This window comes from Accipiter gentilis, chromosome 3 (genome assembly GCF_929443795.1).
Source record: "Accipiter gentilis chromosome 3, bAccGen1.1, whole genome shotgun sequence".
In the NCBI taxonomy this organism is placed as follows: Eukaryota; Metazoa; Chordata; class Aves; order Accipitriformes; family Accipitridae; genus Astur; species Astur gentilis.
This window is the reverse complement of record NC_064882.1, coordinates 1280798-1293791: the sequence shown is the minus strand read 5'-3', so window position 1 is coordinate 1293791 and position 12994 is coordinate 1280798. Positions and strand designations below refer to the sequence as shown.

General features: G+C 57.1%; 1 protein-coding gene and 1 long non-coding RNA gene across 2 annotated transcripts; one reads left to right on the top strand and one right to left on the bottom strand.

The window, feature by feature from the left end:
* Positions 1-1513: 1513 nt before the first annotated feature.
* On the bottom strand, positions 1514-3964 carry HAND2 (heart and neural crest derivatives expressed 2). The gene is made up of 2 exons (XM_049835358.1): positions 3410-3964; positions 1514-2308 (listed from the first exon to the last, which is right to left on the bottom strand). The coding sequence occupies exons 1-2, from the start codon at positions 3962-3964 to the stop codon at positions 2210-2212; spliced, it is 654 nt and encodes a 217-aa protein (XP_049691315.1). The 3' UTR covers positions 1514-2209.
* Positions 3430-11115, top strand: LOC126053320 (uncharacterized). Its single transcript, XR_007510331.1, has 3 exons — positions 3430-3514; positions 5534-5626; positions 10908-11115. It is a non-coding gene; the product is annotated as an uncharacterized LOC126053320 (long non-coding RNA).
* The last annotated feature ends 1879 nt before the right edge of the window (positions 11116-12994 follow it).

Here is a 12994-nt window from a genome sequence, read left to right as displayed (position 1 = left end):
GTCCGCCCCCCCCCCCCCCCCTTTTTTTTTTTTTTTTTTTTTTTTTTTTTGCCTGCCGTGGAAAAAAAAAAAAGAAAAAAGTTCGGGCAAGCGGAGGGAGTGCGAGATGCTCCAGTTTATCAGCTGGGCAACTAACAGACAAGGAAAAGCAAACGGGGGGGGGGGGGGGGGGGGAGATTTTCTTCTCTCCAAGTGTTATAAACAAAGGCAAGTGTCTGTAAACACAGACCCACGCCGGAGCGCAGAGCCGGGCTGCCTGACCCGACGGGAGGGAGGGCACATCACTTTTGTCTGGTTGTTGTAACCCCGCAACCTCCCCACTGTCAGCAGGGGCGGCGAAACGGCGCAGGGGCTCCCTTATCTTTTTATGGGCAATTGCACATCTACCTACGCTTAGTGCCGGGTCTCCTCGGGAGCCACTTCCTTAGGCGCGGCGGCAGGGGAAGGCAGGCAGGTAATGCGGCCCTGGACCTGGAGAGAGAGCCAGCTTGGTTTAAATTGAGATGATTTAAGTAAGGGTTTAAAATACGAACCCGAATTCTATTATGGAAAAGGTGGGAAACCTTGCGCTTCCCCGGGAATTGCCAAAAACCACCTAGAGCGGACTCTTTACGTAAAAAGCTTTAACTTTTTTCCTCGCCTGCCTACGGTACAGAGGGATGCCACGCATTTCCCAGCCCTGAACGTCTGCAGTTCGCCCCGGCACCGGGGAGCAGAAAAGCCACCGGCCTGGCACCGGGACCCTTGTAAAGGAGCCGGCAGACGAGGCGAGAGATAACTGCGCAGTTACGAGGGAAGAGAGATCATGCTGGGGGAGCAGATGAACGTCCTAAAAGAGAGCCAGAGCACGGGCTGCTGCAGCCTGCAGTCAGAAAAAAAGGTTACAGAAAATAACGCTCGCCGTGGAGGCCTGGAAATGTGCAACCCAGGAGAGTTTTGGGAACCGCAAAGTTAATATTAAGTTCACCGTAGCTCATTGTAAATCTTACATATCCCTCCCCCCCCCCCCCCCCCCCCCCGCAAATCCCTCGCCTTGTTCGCTCTTTCTTCCTTGACGTAAAATTACCTGCTACATAATCACTCCGAGCACAGCCCTCCGGCCTCCCTCGCCTGCCCCCGGCACCCCTCCGGGGAAGCCGCCCCCGCAGGGCCGCCCCCGCCGCCCGGCCCCGCTCCGGGCTCGGCTCCCGCCAGCGCCTGGCACCGCCGCCGCCCCGGCTCCGGCGGCACGAAACCCGCGCACCTCTGCCAGGCCCGAGCCGCCCGGGGTTCGCAGCCTTGTCCGCTTCCCGCTAGCAGGAGGTCTCCTGCATGGAGAACACCACCACAAGGAATTCCTGTTCGGCTGAACTGCCGGTGTCTGTTCAACACTCACGGGGCTGGCGAGATCCCTCCCTCCCTCCCTCTACCCCTCCTCTCGCTCGGTCACTTGTTTAAAAATAAACTTAGGAGCCATCTTTATAATTTAGTTTACTTCCGAATATTTTAAATATTATGAAAAAAAAGCCATAAACAACGCTGTTATTCAAAACATTTTGAGGTATAAAACATAAAAAGATTTGGGTTTTCTTTTTTTCCTTCCTTTTTCTTTTTTTTTTTTTTTTTTTTTGGTTTTGTAAAAAACACACACAGTGGTTTATTGAGTACTTACAACGTTTACACCTTCAATATTAATTAGATTCCACTTTTTCCCTTACGGACGGAAGTGCACATAACCAATAACTGTTGAAAACATCTTCAAATACTGAACGACCACAACAAAATTACAACACTAAATACCGAGTCAACCGAAACATTGGTGCAACTGCTTCTGTTGAAATATAACTTTATAATCCCATGAATATTTATATCCAAAAGGCCAAGTATTAAAGATACACTTCACATACACACTAATGCCAGGGAGGGATTTGGGATTTTTTTTCTTTTTTTTTTTTTTTTTTTCTTCCCTTTTCTATGGTTCTGTTTTCCCCGTGTGTTTTATACAGAGCAAGTAACATTCACGAAACTATTAGAGACATTACCCCTTACCAAGCTGGAGTTTCCTCTTCATATATGGAATGCTTTTTCCCTCTCCTTCAAATATCCACATTTTGGGGGGGTTGGGGGAGAAATTGCACATAAATAAACCGGACGATTCCAAATACAAAGAGTCCTCAGAGGAGAGCTCACTACCGAGACTGAGAGGACGGCTCCTCCAGTCCTGCCGTGCTCACTGCTTGAGCTCCAAAGCCCAGACATGCTGCGGCCAGCCAGTCCTCCCTTTGGTTTTCTTATCGTTGCTGCTAACTGTGCTTTTCAAGATTTCGTTCTGGGGAGACAGGATGCGACGGAAGAGAAAGAGAGAGAGAGAAAAAAAAAAAAAAAAAAGGAAGGGGGAGAGGAGAAAAAAAGGTTAGAGATATTCCTCCCCGCTCCAGGCCGCCTCTGCGCTGCCCCGAGAGGGAAACCAACGAGGAGACGCGGGCCTCCGCCGAGGCCTGCCGGGACAAAGCGGGCCGGCCTCCGCGGGGTCTCGCCGCGGGCGAAGCCTCCGCCGTCCCCGGCGGAGGCCGAGCCCCGCTCCGCGCCGGCGCGGCCGCCTTGCCGGGGCCGGACGCCGGCGCTCAGAGCACGGGGAGCGGGGCTGGGGGCTGAGCGGCGCCAACCCTCTGCGGGGAGATGGGGACTACGGTAAGGTCCGCGCTAAAGCATCCCCTCCCGGGCTCCGGGACGGAGACGGGCACCGGCGCGTACCGGGGCAAAACATCGGGCCTGCGGCCACCGAAATCTGCGAGAGTATCTACGGCCCGGCCGTGCCGCAGGGCCTACGCCAAGCGGGGCTTGCGCTGCCTCGACAAAGCCGAGCCTCCCCCCCGTTAAAAGCGGGAAAAGCTCCAGCGCAGAGCGCACGGGCAGGGCAGGGCAGGGCAGGGCAGCCCCGCGCCGCGAACCTCGGGCTTGCCCGGGGTTTACAGCCGGGCTGGGCTTAGCAGGTAGTCGCGCCTCTAGCCTTTTCTCTAAGCGAGCGGAGGCTCGTCTCCGGCGCGATCGCGGTCTGGGATCCGGGACAAGCCGTAGCCCGGGCACGGCCCCCTCCGGGGGTCCCTGGGGCGGCGGCGTTTCCCCCGCCGCTGCCCGCAGCCGCCGGGCCGCAGCCGGGCGCTCTGCGAGAGCCTCGGGCGCCGACGGCCGCCCGCGGCCGGGCCCTGTCCCGCTCTCGGCCCGCAGGGACGGCCGGGGGCGGGCGCGACCGAGGCGTGTCGCCCCCGGACATCGCCCGGCGAGCCGACCCAGCCGAGCGCCGTGTGCGCGGGCATGGGGCGCCGGCGGGCGGCCGAGCAGCCTCCTCTCCGCCGCCCCCCCCCCCCCCCCCCGCCCCGTCCCGTCCCGTCCCGTCCCGCCCCGTCGCGTCGCGTCCCGGAGCACTGACCAGCTCTTTCTTCCTCTTCTCCTCCTTCACGTCTGTCTTCTTGATCTCTGCCTTGAAGGCCTCCGCCTCCCCGTTCTGGTCGTCCTTGGCCAGCAGGTCCATGAGGTAGGCGATGTAGCTGGTGGCCAGGCGGAGGGTTTTGATCTTGGAGAGCTTGGTGTCGGCGGGCACGTTGGGGATGCACTCCCGCAGCTCCGCGAAGGCGCTGTTGATGCTCTGAGTCCTGCGCCGCTCCTTGCGGTTCGCCGTGCCCCTGCGCTTCACCGGCCGGGGCCCCCCGAGCCCGGGCGGGCCGTTCCCGGGCGGCACCCCCCCGTAATGGGAGTGGTCCATGCCCGGCGCCCCGTTGGCGTACTCGGGGCTGTAGGACAGAGCCATGCTGTAGTCGGGGGGGGACATCTCCGGGTGGCTGCTGATGAGCCAGCCGTGGAAGTAGGGGTTCTCCTCGTGGCCGCAGCGGGTGGCGGCGGCGGCGGCGGCGGCGGCGGCGGCGGCGAAAGGGTAGCCCTCATGGTGCACCACCGGGTGGTGGGGGAAGCCGCCCACTAGACTCATCCCCGCTCCCTAGCGCACCCCCCCCCGCCCCCCCCGGGCCCCAAAACAAAGGTTTCCCCTCCCCGCCCGCCCCCCACCCCCCCCCGCCGCACCGGCGGGAGATGCTCCCCGCCGCTCACCCCTCAGCACTGCCCCGCTGCCCGCTGCCTCTCCATAGGGCGCTGCTGCAGAGTCCCCGCGGGTGCCCGAGCGATCCCCCCTCCCCAGGCGCCGCCGCCGCCGCTCATGCGTTGTGCCTCCACCTCCACCTCCTCCTCCTCCTCCTCCTCCTCCTCCTCGCCCGGGGCCGGGTCTTCGAGGAAGCGCGCACAGGAGAAAAAAAAAAAAAAAAAAAAAAAAAAAAAAAAAAAAAATGCTATGGAGAGAAGTCGACCAAAACAAAACGGCTTGGCTTCCTAGCCCGGGATCTTCCTCGCCTCTTGCTTCCCTCCGCTCTCGCCAAGTCCGCCGCGGCCCGGCCGGCTGGTACTTACACGCGGCCCCCCTCCATGCGCCCCCGGCTAGGCTCGGGGCGGGCGGGCGGGCGGCGCTCCCCTCTGCCCTGCGCGGCGGCGGCGGCGGCCGGGGCGGCGGCGGGGGCCGTCAGTGCCGGGAGGGCGCAAGCATCCCTGCCCGCCGCGCCGCGGGGGTCAGCGCCCCAGCGCTCCTCTGGGGCATCCGCGCCGCTCGGCCGGGCGCGGCGGCGGCGGCGGCGGCGGGCGGTGGCGGCGGGGCTCGGCGCGGCGCGGGGCACTGGCAGGGCTCCCCGGCACGATCTCCATGTACAGCTACATGTTTAGGGCCGCTCGGGTTAATATATGTCGTCAGAAGGGGCGGCCGCCAATGGCTGCCGGCGGGGGCGGGGCCCGCCGCCCTCCGCAATAAAACTTTTTGATGTTCGCCCTGCTAATTGCCGAGCTCCTCTTTTAGGATTGGCTGCCCCTCCGCATCCATAATGTAATTAAAACAAGGGGGGGAAAATTATCATGGAGGCAGAGGTTAATGCAAGTGTTCAGCAGATGCCTCGCTGTAAAATCTGCGTTAAAAAAAACCCCCAAAACCAAACAAAAACAAAAAAACCCAAACCCAAACAACCAACAACCGACAATCAAAAAATCAACAAACTCATTAAAACTTAAATATCGGATAATGCCCAGCCAGGTACGGTATGGATCCGGGGAACTTCTCGGCAAAAATCTGTGCGAGAGCTCGATGCGCTCCGAGGTCGCTTTTGCCAAGCGCTCGGTGCCGGTCCGGTAGAGGAACAAACAAACCCAGCTTCGGGGGGCACTTTATCGATTGCCCGGCTGTGACAGGCGTGCCCCAGCAACGCTCCGGCTTATAATTTTACTGCTGGTTAATATCCACCAAGAGGTCGGTAGTTGCCGTGAGGAGGGAGACGAAGTTACTCCGCCTTGTCTGTCACCCGGCTTGCGGTCCGAGTTCGCGAAGGCTGGCTCCGGCTTCGCGGCCGCCGGCTTAACCGAGGGAGCGGAGAGCTCGGGGTTCGGCCAGGCACGGTATTTTCTTCCGGAAAGAATTGCTCTGAGACACTAACAGTAAACCCGACTCTCACTGATTCTTTTCCAGCTTGCTGCCTGCCTACGCCTACCTCGGCCAGTACTCGCCCGAATGACTTGCGCTCCTGAAATCAGTTTCACGCTCGTTTCACTGGTCTGATCGGTAAGTAACCGAATATTTTTTACAGCATGTTCAGAGCTTATTTTCTAGCTTTTACTAACAAATATATAAATATTTCGCCGCATTCCTGCTTCTGCAATAAAAAAGACCAGCATCGCCGGAAAGCAGGTTTAGTTATCGAAAGGGAATAGTTAAATGTCTGTTTAACGGCCAGGCCAGGAGGAAATCTCCCGGAGCTATTTAGGTGTTTTGCTTTGGTAAGCTTGAAGACATTACAAAAGGAAAACGGATCTCAAGCTGTAATTCATGGATAACTTGGAGGCGAGGCGAATTGTTGTCATCTTCAGATGGAGCCGAGCATTACTAAATAGCTGCGAAATATCAAATACCCACGCTTATGTGTGTTGGCTGACGGCTAGGCTGATTCGGCGTATATTACAAAGCAATCCTACAATATAGGCAGTGTGGAAAACTGTGTCAACAGGAGCTGAGAGGTCATAAATTAAAGAAAGAGAAAGATAGAGATGGAGGAGTCTGCGAAAGGAGGCAGCCAGAACCGCAAGTCCGGTATCTGCAGCGGCTCAGTGCCCTCTCCAGCCCCACTGCAGAGGCGGTGGGGATGCCTTGGGGGGAAGCGCTGGGGGGGGGGGGGGGGCTGCGGAGGGGGGGGGGGGTCGGGGGTGGAAAGAGGGCGAAAAAGCTTCTCTGTGGGGAACCCACTCAGCGCCGGGGGAGAGGAGCCGAGCCGAGCCCGAGCGGCTGCCGCTGGCTCGTCCTCGGCGGTGCCGCCGGGACACGGAGGCTTGGTGGGGCCGGGGGCTTTGCGGGTGGGTCTGCGGGCTCTCGGCGGGGAAAGCTCTGCGGGGAGGGGGCAGTGTCCGCCGGCGAGGGCGCCCGCCGAGGAGCAGCCCGCGGCGGTACCGGGGAGCTGGCCTCGGCCGGGAAATGCCGAAAGGGAAACCGGGCGCCGGCCCCGCGGTTCGGCGGGACGGGGAGCCCGGAGCTGGACCCGGCGGGGAGACGTGCACAGAGCACAGAAACGCAGACGTACATTTATAGAAGTATATACACATATGCGTGTGTGCGTCTGGGTGTAAACTGAGTCCGAAAGCGAAAAACTAGTCCAGATGTAGAACTGATGTCTATACACGTACGTCTTATATGTACACCCACATGCTCGTAACTGACCGATGGATACCTGCATCTATAGATGCAGGCGCACACACGTGTATATTGTATTACCCTCAGGACATACCGTGCGGATTTTTAAACTAGGAAAGGCCGTGGGCACACAGGGCAGGCAGAGCCCCGGAGGGGCCGGGCAGCGTTGCCCTGCCGGTCGGGATGCCCTGGCTGCAGGGCGCAGCCGGGAAATCCACCCAGTTTCTGCGGCGGTTCTCCAGTCTTATTTTGCTGCGATGTTTTCCTTGCTGCGAAGAAGAAGCGGGCATTGTCAAGGCCGGAAAGGTATACTGGCTTGCAAACAGGGTTGTGTTTCTTTGCGCTCTCCTTATTTGTGTAGGAGCTTTCCAATATACTGCAGGCTGGACTGCAACTGTGACAGTCTCTGGGGCAAGCCACTACGGTCACTCCGATAACATCTCCAATGATGAAGGAAACAGAAAACATGAGGCAGAGAAAAAGTAATAAAAGACACGGGAGATACCGGTCGGAACACCAGTCTCCAAAGCTAGCATCCTTATTGCTTAATTAACTTTGCAGAAAGAGGGTCTCTAGATAAAGCACCCAGCAGGATCTTATATATGTATTTTTCCCTCCTATCCCCCAGCAGTTGTTTATGCGTTTTATAAAGAGAGTTTTAGAGCAAATGCAGCTCTTGTGTCCTCCCTCAACTTTCAACTACTCAGGCTGCCCGAGCCGGGGTTGCAGCCTTTTCTGTTTGATCAACGCATTGGAAACCGCTGCAGCCCAAAGTACCTTTCCCAAGACTAGGCTTCGAGTCTGCTAAAAAGCACCAGCGTTTTGCCGAGCTTCCATTCAGTGATTTGATTAGATTTTTATTTTTTTTTCCACGCACAAATCATTCGCTTATTAAAAAAAAAAAGAAAAAAAAAGAAAAAAAAGAAAAAACCTCTAGCCTTATGTCACTTATATCACTGCCAAAATGGTTGCATGTTAGGCGGCGATTTAGCTGGGCTCTGCTGCCAGACAGGACTTTCCTAGTTCGCAGCAATTAAGAAATTTTGGTGGCGACTGTGCCGAGGCTGCCCTCCCCGCCGCCCACGCTCTTTTTTTTTTTTTTTTTTTTAAAAAAAAATTTTTTTTTTTTGGGGGGGGTAGGGGGCTGTATCGTTGCTTTTGGCCCGCGGTCGTTGCCTCTCCAGCACGACAGCCCTCCGCGGCGCTGAGTGGGAGGAGGGGGCTGCCCTCGCCGCCGGTGGGTGCCCCGCGGCTCCCGGGGAGCGGGAGGCAGGAGCCCCGGGAGCGGGGCGGCGGCGGGGCACGGAGGGCAGGGCGCCCGCTCAGCGGGTCCGGCCCCGGTCCCGCCGCCGGGGCCACCCGGCTGCCGTGGCCCGGCGCTCGGCCGCCACCGGGCCGCTTATCGCCGGGTCCCTTCTGTCCTCCGGGCCAAGGGTAGGGTGGGATGGGGGATAACAAAACAATAGAGCTGTGCTCCCACCCCCTCCCGTCCCCAGCCCGGGCTCGTGCGAATTAGGCTAAACTGCAAATTAAGCTAGTTTCTCCGAGCCGGTGGAAACCGCATGGAAACGGGGAAGAGGTGCCGACGCTGGGTGGTCGGAAACGCACATCTGCTGGGGACCGTCGGGCTAGCTGGCTGCGAGAGCTGCAGGCACACCGGGCCGGGCCTTTTAATGAGCGGGCCGGGGGCGTGAAAGCGCCTGGCCGGTGCCTGAGCAGCGAGCGTCTCACTCGTTTGCTCCCCTTCTTTTTCCAGGAGCCTCCGGTACCGGCGGGGCGACTCTGGGGGTCGCCGAGCCGCCCGGCGCAGGGCGGGGGAGGCGGCGACGGGCGCCGCGCCGGTGCCGTGCTGCGGTGCCCGCTACCGGCGCCCGGCAGCGCCCGCACCCTCCCTCCTGCCTTCCAGTTTCCAGTAAAGCAAACGAAGAGCCCGGCCGCAAAAGGAGCCCGCGGGCACCCCTCGCAGCTGAGGCTCAGCCCTGGCCGGGCAGTCCCCTCGACGGCTTCCCTCCCCGGCGGCTCCGAAAGTCCCGGGGGTGCGGGGCCGGGGGGCTGCAGGGTGCCTCCCCGTCCTCCTCCCGCCCGGCTGCCTACCACATCGCTCAACCGCCCGGCGCACGGCTTGAAAAGTCGAGACGCGTTTGAATTTATAGAGTGCATGATGTCATTGACCCGGCACCAAACGTAGCAGAAAAGGGGTATCGTTCTCGGACGGATTCGGGGACGCCGAAGCAGCCCGTGTCCCAGGGACGCGACGCAGCCTGTCCCGAGGCCAGCGCTGAGGAGTTCCCAGAAGAACGTAAACCCGTAAGAAAACGGATTTTTGTGGATAGGCGCCGGAGAAATATCATTTGAAGGTCAACCTGTCAGCGCGGGTTAATGAAAAGGACTCGTGCCTAATGGGCCTACTTGTACCCTCCGTTACGCTCACACAACCTGGTCTTCAACGCCCAGGGCAGAGGGCAGAATCGGGCCCAGCAGGCCCGAATTAATTGCTGCCGTCGGAGGTGGAGGAACCCTGGTTTACGTTACTATTATCGGTAATGAACGCCCACATATTTCAGGCATGATAATCTCGCGGCCGTTGTGTATACAAAAAAAAAAAAAAAAAAAAAAAAAAAAAGAGCAGGGACGAGAAAAACTCGAGACACTGACCATTTTGTAAGTCGCAATGATTGGCGGTAAGAGCGGGACCCTACGCGTTTTACCACTGCATGTGTAAACAATTATTCGAGGACTGCTTATATTTGTGACCGAGGATCCAGAGTTCCATTTAGACCCCAGACAGGAATCACAGAAAGAAAAGAAAAACACAAGGAACGCCAATCAAGACCCCTTCTCTGTCAGAAGAACAATCATAAAGACCTTATAAAAATCTGCAGTGAACGCACAGTGCGTCTCTGTTTATTGGGTTTGTCACATATGTATCCTATATGTACACACGTATCGACACGCACAAGGACGTACACAGACACGCACACGTTTTTGTCACATAGCGTTGTTTGCATTCCTGGGAAGGAGCATCTTAAGCCGCTCTTGGGCTCGGCGCTGATGAAATTGCTCGCCAGTCTAATTGTCTTAATGAATAAATATTCTGTCCTCCAGCATCCGAGGTTCAGGCGTTGGGAGGAAGCAGAGGTTAGGCTGGCATCGTTTGGGGTTTAGGCTAACAAAAATCAACACTTCTATCGCCATTCTTCATGGAAAGTCTCCATTTAACAAGGCTGGGGTTTAAGCAGCGTTCACAGATCAAAGGTAACCTCGCCTGGCTTAGGAAAAAAAAAAAAAAAAAAAAAAAAATCCCTCTGGAGCAGTGACAATTAACTGCAATTTCGCTCTGACTGCACGCCCCCAAATGTCGGTGTCGTCCTGCCGGTGCCCCCCCGCGCCGTGTACCTGCCGCACCGCACCCCGCTCCCGCTTGCCCGGGACCGGCTGGAGCGCTGGGGCTGGTCTTAAACCTCAGCAGCTGACTCCTGCAAATGTCGGCTGCACACTTGTTAGAAGCATCAGCCTGTACCGCAATTCCTGTATGCGTATCTCGGTGTAATTGATCTGGCTGAGTGAGGTCTTTTTGGTAATTTGGATACACCAAGTCTCCAGTTAATGACATATAATCAGCCTTTAGGTCACTTGGTCATTCTCTTATTACAAACCCCTCCTGCTCTCTCTGATCTCCTTTCAAACTAAATTTCACACAAACAAATAAAGCAAGGCAGGGACAAGTCCTTAAAATACAAGCGAGGAATATTGGAGAATTGCTCGTGGGGAACTATAAACATTTTTGAAAGAAAAAACGAAAAGATAGGAAAGAACGCCTTATCGAGACAGAGAGCATTGTGTACAAAATACGAGGGGAAAAACGGTCTGGCTTCTGTTAAAAATGACATAAAATTAAAATAAAAATAATTACAAACAGAAATGGCATAACGTAAACAGAAGGGAGGAGGCTTTACTAGAAATGCGCGGCCGTACTGTAATTTGTCCTTACAGATGATACAACCGGTCCGTGGATACGCAAAATGTTTATTTGCTTCGCTTTAGCCAGCAAAAAAAAAAAAAAAAAAAAAAAAAAAAAAAAAAAAAGCAGCAAACCAACAACAAACCAAAAAGACCCCAACAAGACCAAAAAAACCCCAACTGTCATTACTCTTCTTTTCAGGAAAGTAACTGAAGAAGCCGAAAAATGGAGAACCGAGTGTCATGTACCTCCTCATACCTGCAGGGAAACGGAACCGTGGCCAAAACGTTGGGTGTAAATGCGACAACAACAAAAAAAGTATTTTACATCACGGCGCAGAACGTATTTTACTAAGTTAACGCTTTGTGTTTCTGCTTTTCATTTTTTCTTCCCTCGAGGAAGAGGGGATGCTCCCTTTTTATTAGATATTCTCCAAAAGATTATTTTGATCTCCGTCCAGGTGTGTATATCTATACCTATACATACATAGACACACGTATACAACAGAAACGCGGACCACGATGGGTGTGCAGGAGCTGGTGCGGTGGCCGGGAGAGGAGCGGGCAGACATGCCCTAGGTGAGAGCCGAGGGCCCTGCGGGCTGCAGGCAAAAGAGCGAAAGCGAGCCCCGGTTTTCGGAACTAAAGTCGATTCGTAAAATCGAGATTTCAGTACCGTTCAAGTGTCAGCGCTTCGAGGAAGAGTCCTGAAAGAGGACCGCAGCCCACGCTCCCTTACACGGGCATTAGCACCTTTCAGAACAGTATCAACATGCGTTTTACCAAAGCTCTCCTTTGTATTTCATACGGGATTGGGACAGGCGCTAATTGAGCACGTAAGCCTCCGGGAGGTTGCGGGAACGAGTGCCAGGGCAGGCTCGCCCAGCCAGCGACCGGGGCCAATGAATACACGGACGAGAGTGCCACAAGGCCCCAGCGCAGGGCACATTGGTGTGACACACCTTGTTCAGGGCACATTGATGATGTGACACGTCTCGTCCAGGGCACATTGGTGACGGGACACATCTTGTTCGCTACATTCCCGGTCTTTTCGGCATTTCTAAGGGCTCCCCCTCCCTCCTTTTTTTTTTTTTTTTTTTTTTCCGCCCGCCCTTGAGCTGCTGGGTCGAAGCATTAGCCCGTAGCCACCCGACGAGCCGACTCAGTAAATCAAGGGGGCGGCGGGGGCGGCGGGGGGGGGGCGGCAGAGCCCCGACGCCGCGGCCCCGCCGGGGCGCACACCCGGGGGCACCGGCCGCCCCCGCCGGCAGAGGCCGGGGATGCTCAGCCCTGCCCCGGCACTGCCCTCGGCGGGGCCCGCCGCCGCCCCTCCCGCTGGCCGGGGGTCGAAATGCTAAAGGCCGAGGGGGAGGAGGCGGGCTGGCCCGGGCTGGCCCCCGCTAGCCCCCGCTGCCCGCCGCGACTCCCGGGGGGGCGGGCGGCCCCGGTCCCCCCCGGCGGCCCCGGCGGCGCCCTGCGGGCGGTGCCGCGCCCGGGAGGAGCCCCGCAGGGCTGGGGGCGGCTGGAAAGGGTTAAGCGCTTCCCCTCCCTCCTCCTCCTCCTCCTCCTCCTCCTCCTCCTCCTCCTCCTCCTCCTCCTCCTCCTCCTCCTCCGCCCGGAGCCCCCTGAATGCCACTGCTTTCCTCTAGAGGTCTCATTAGGGAAACCCTAACTGCTATTTTCAACGTTTCCTCAATCAAGCGCCTTTAAATAGAGCTCCACAAACAAATTGGCGGCAAAAAGCGCAGATCTTGTCACGGGCGAGGCCCATCCAATATTTCACCCTTGTTTGCTTTGTAATTACGGCCCGGCTGGTGGTTACCTGCCCGCTGGGGCGAGCCCTCCTTGCCCCCTTTGCCCCCCTTGCCCCCCCCCCCGCCAATCCCTCGCCAGCACCTTTCCCGGGGCCGGGGACGTGAGCGGGACCGCCCGGAGGAGCCACTTAGCAAGTGGTCTTCGGGAAAAAAAAAAAAAAAAAAAAAAAAAAAAAAAAATCCAAATCAAAAGCAGAATCTCCCCCTGCAAACGCTGCCGCCGGAGGTTTTTGCAACGCTGCTCTGAAGCCACGAGCTTTCCAGCACAGGAGAGTTCCCCCAAGCCCCCCCTCGCTTCCTAAAGCCGGGGTCAGGGATCAGCAGGCGGGACGCCTGTCCCCACGCAGGGTTCCCGGAGCGGTTGGTTTGCTTCACGGGCGTCGGCTCCCCCTCTCTCCGTTAAACCACTCTTACGATTTGTTATATTTTCCACAGCTGCTTATTCTTGTTTTGACTATTGTACAAAGCCGCTTTA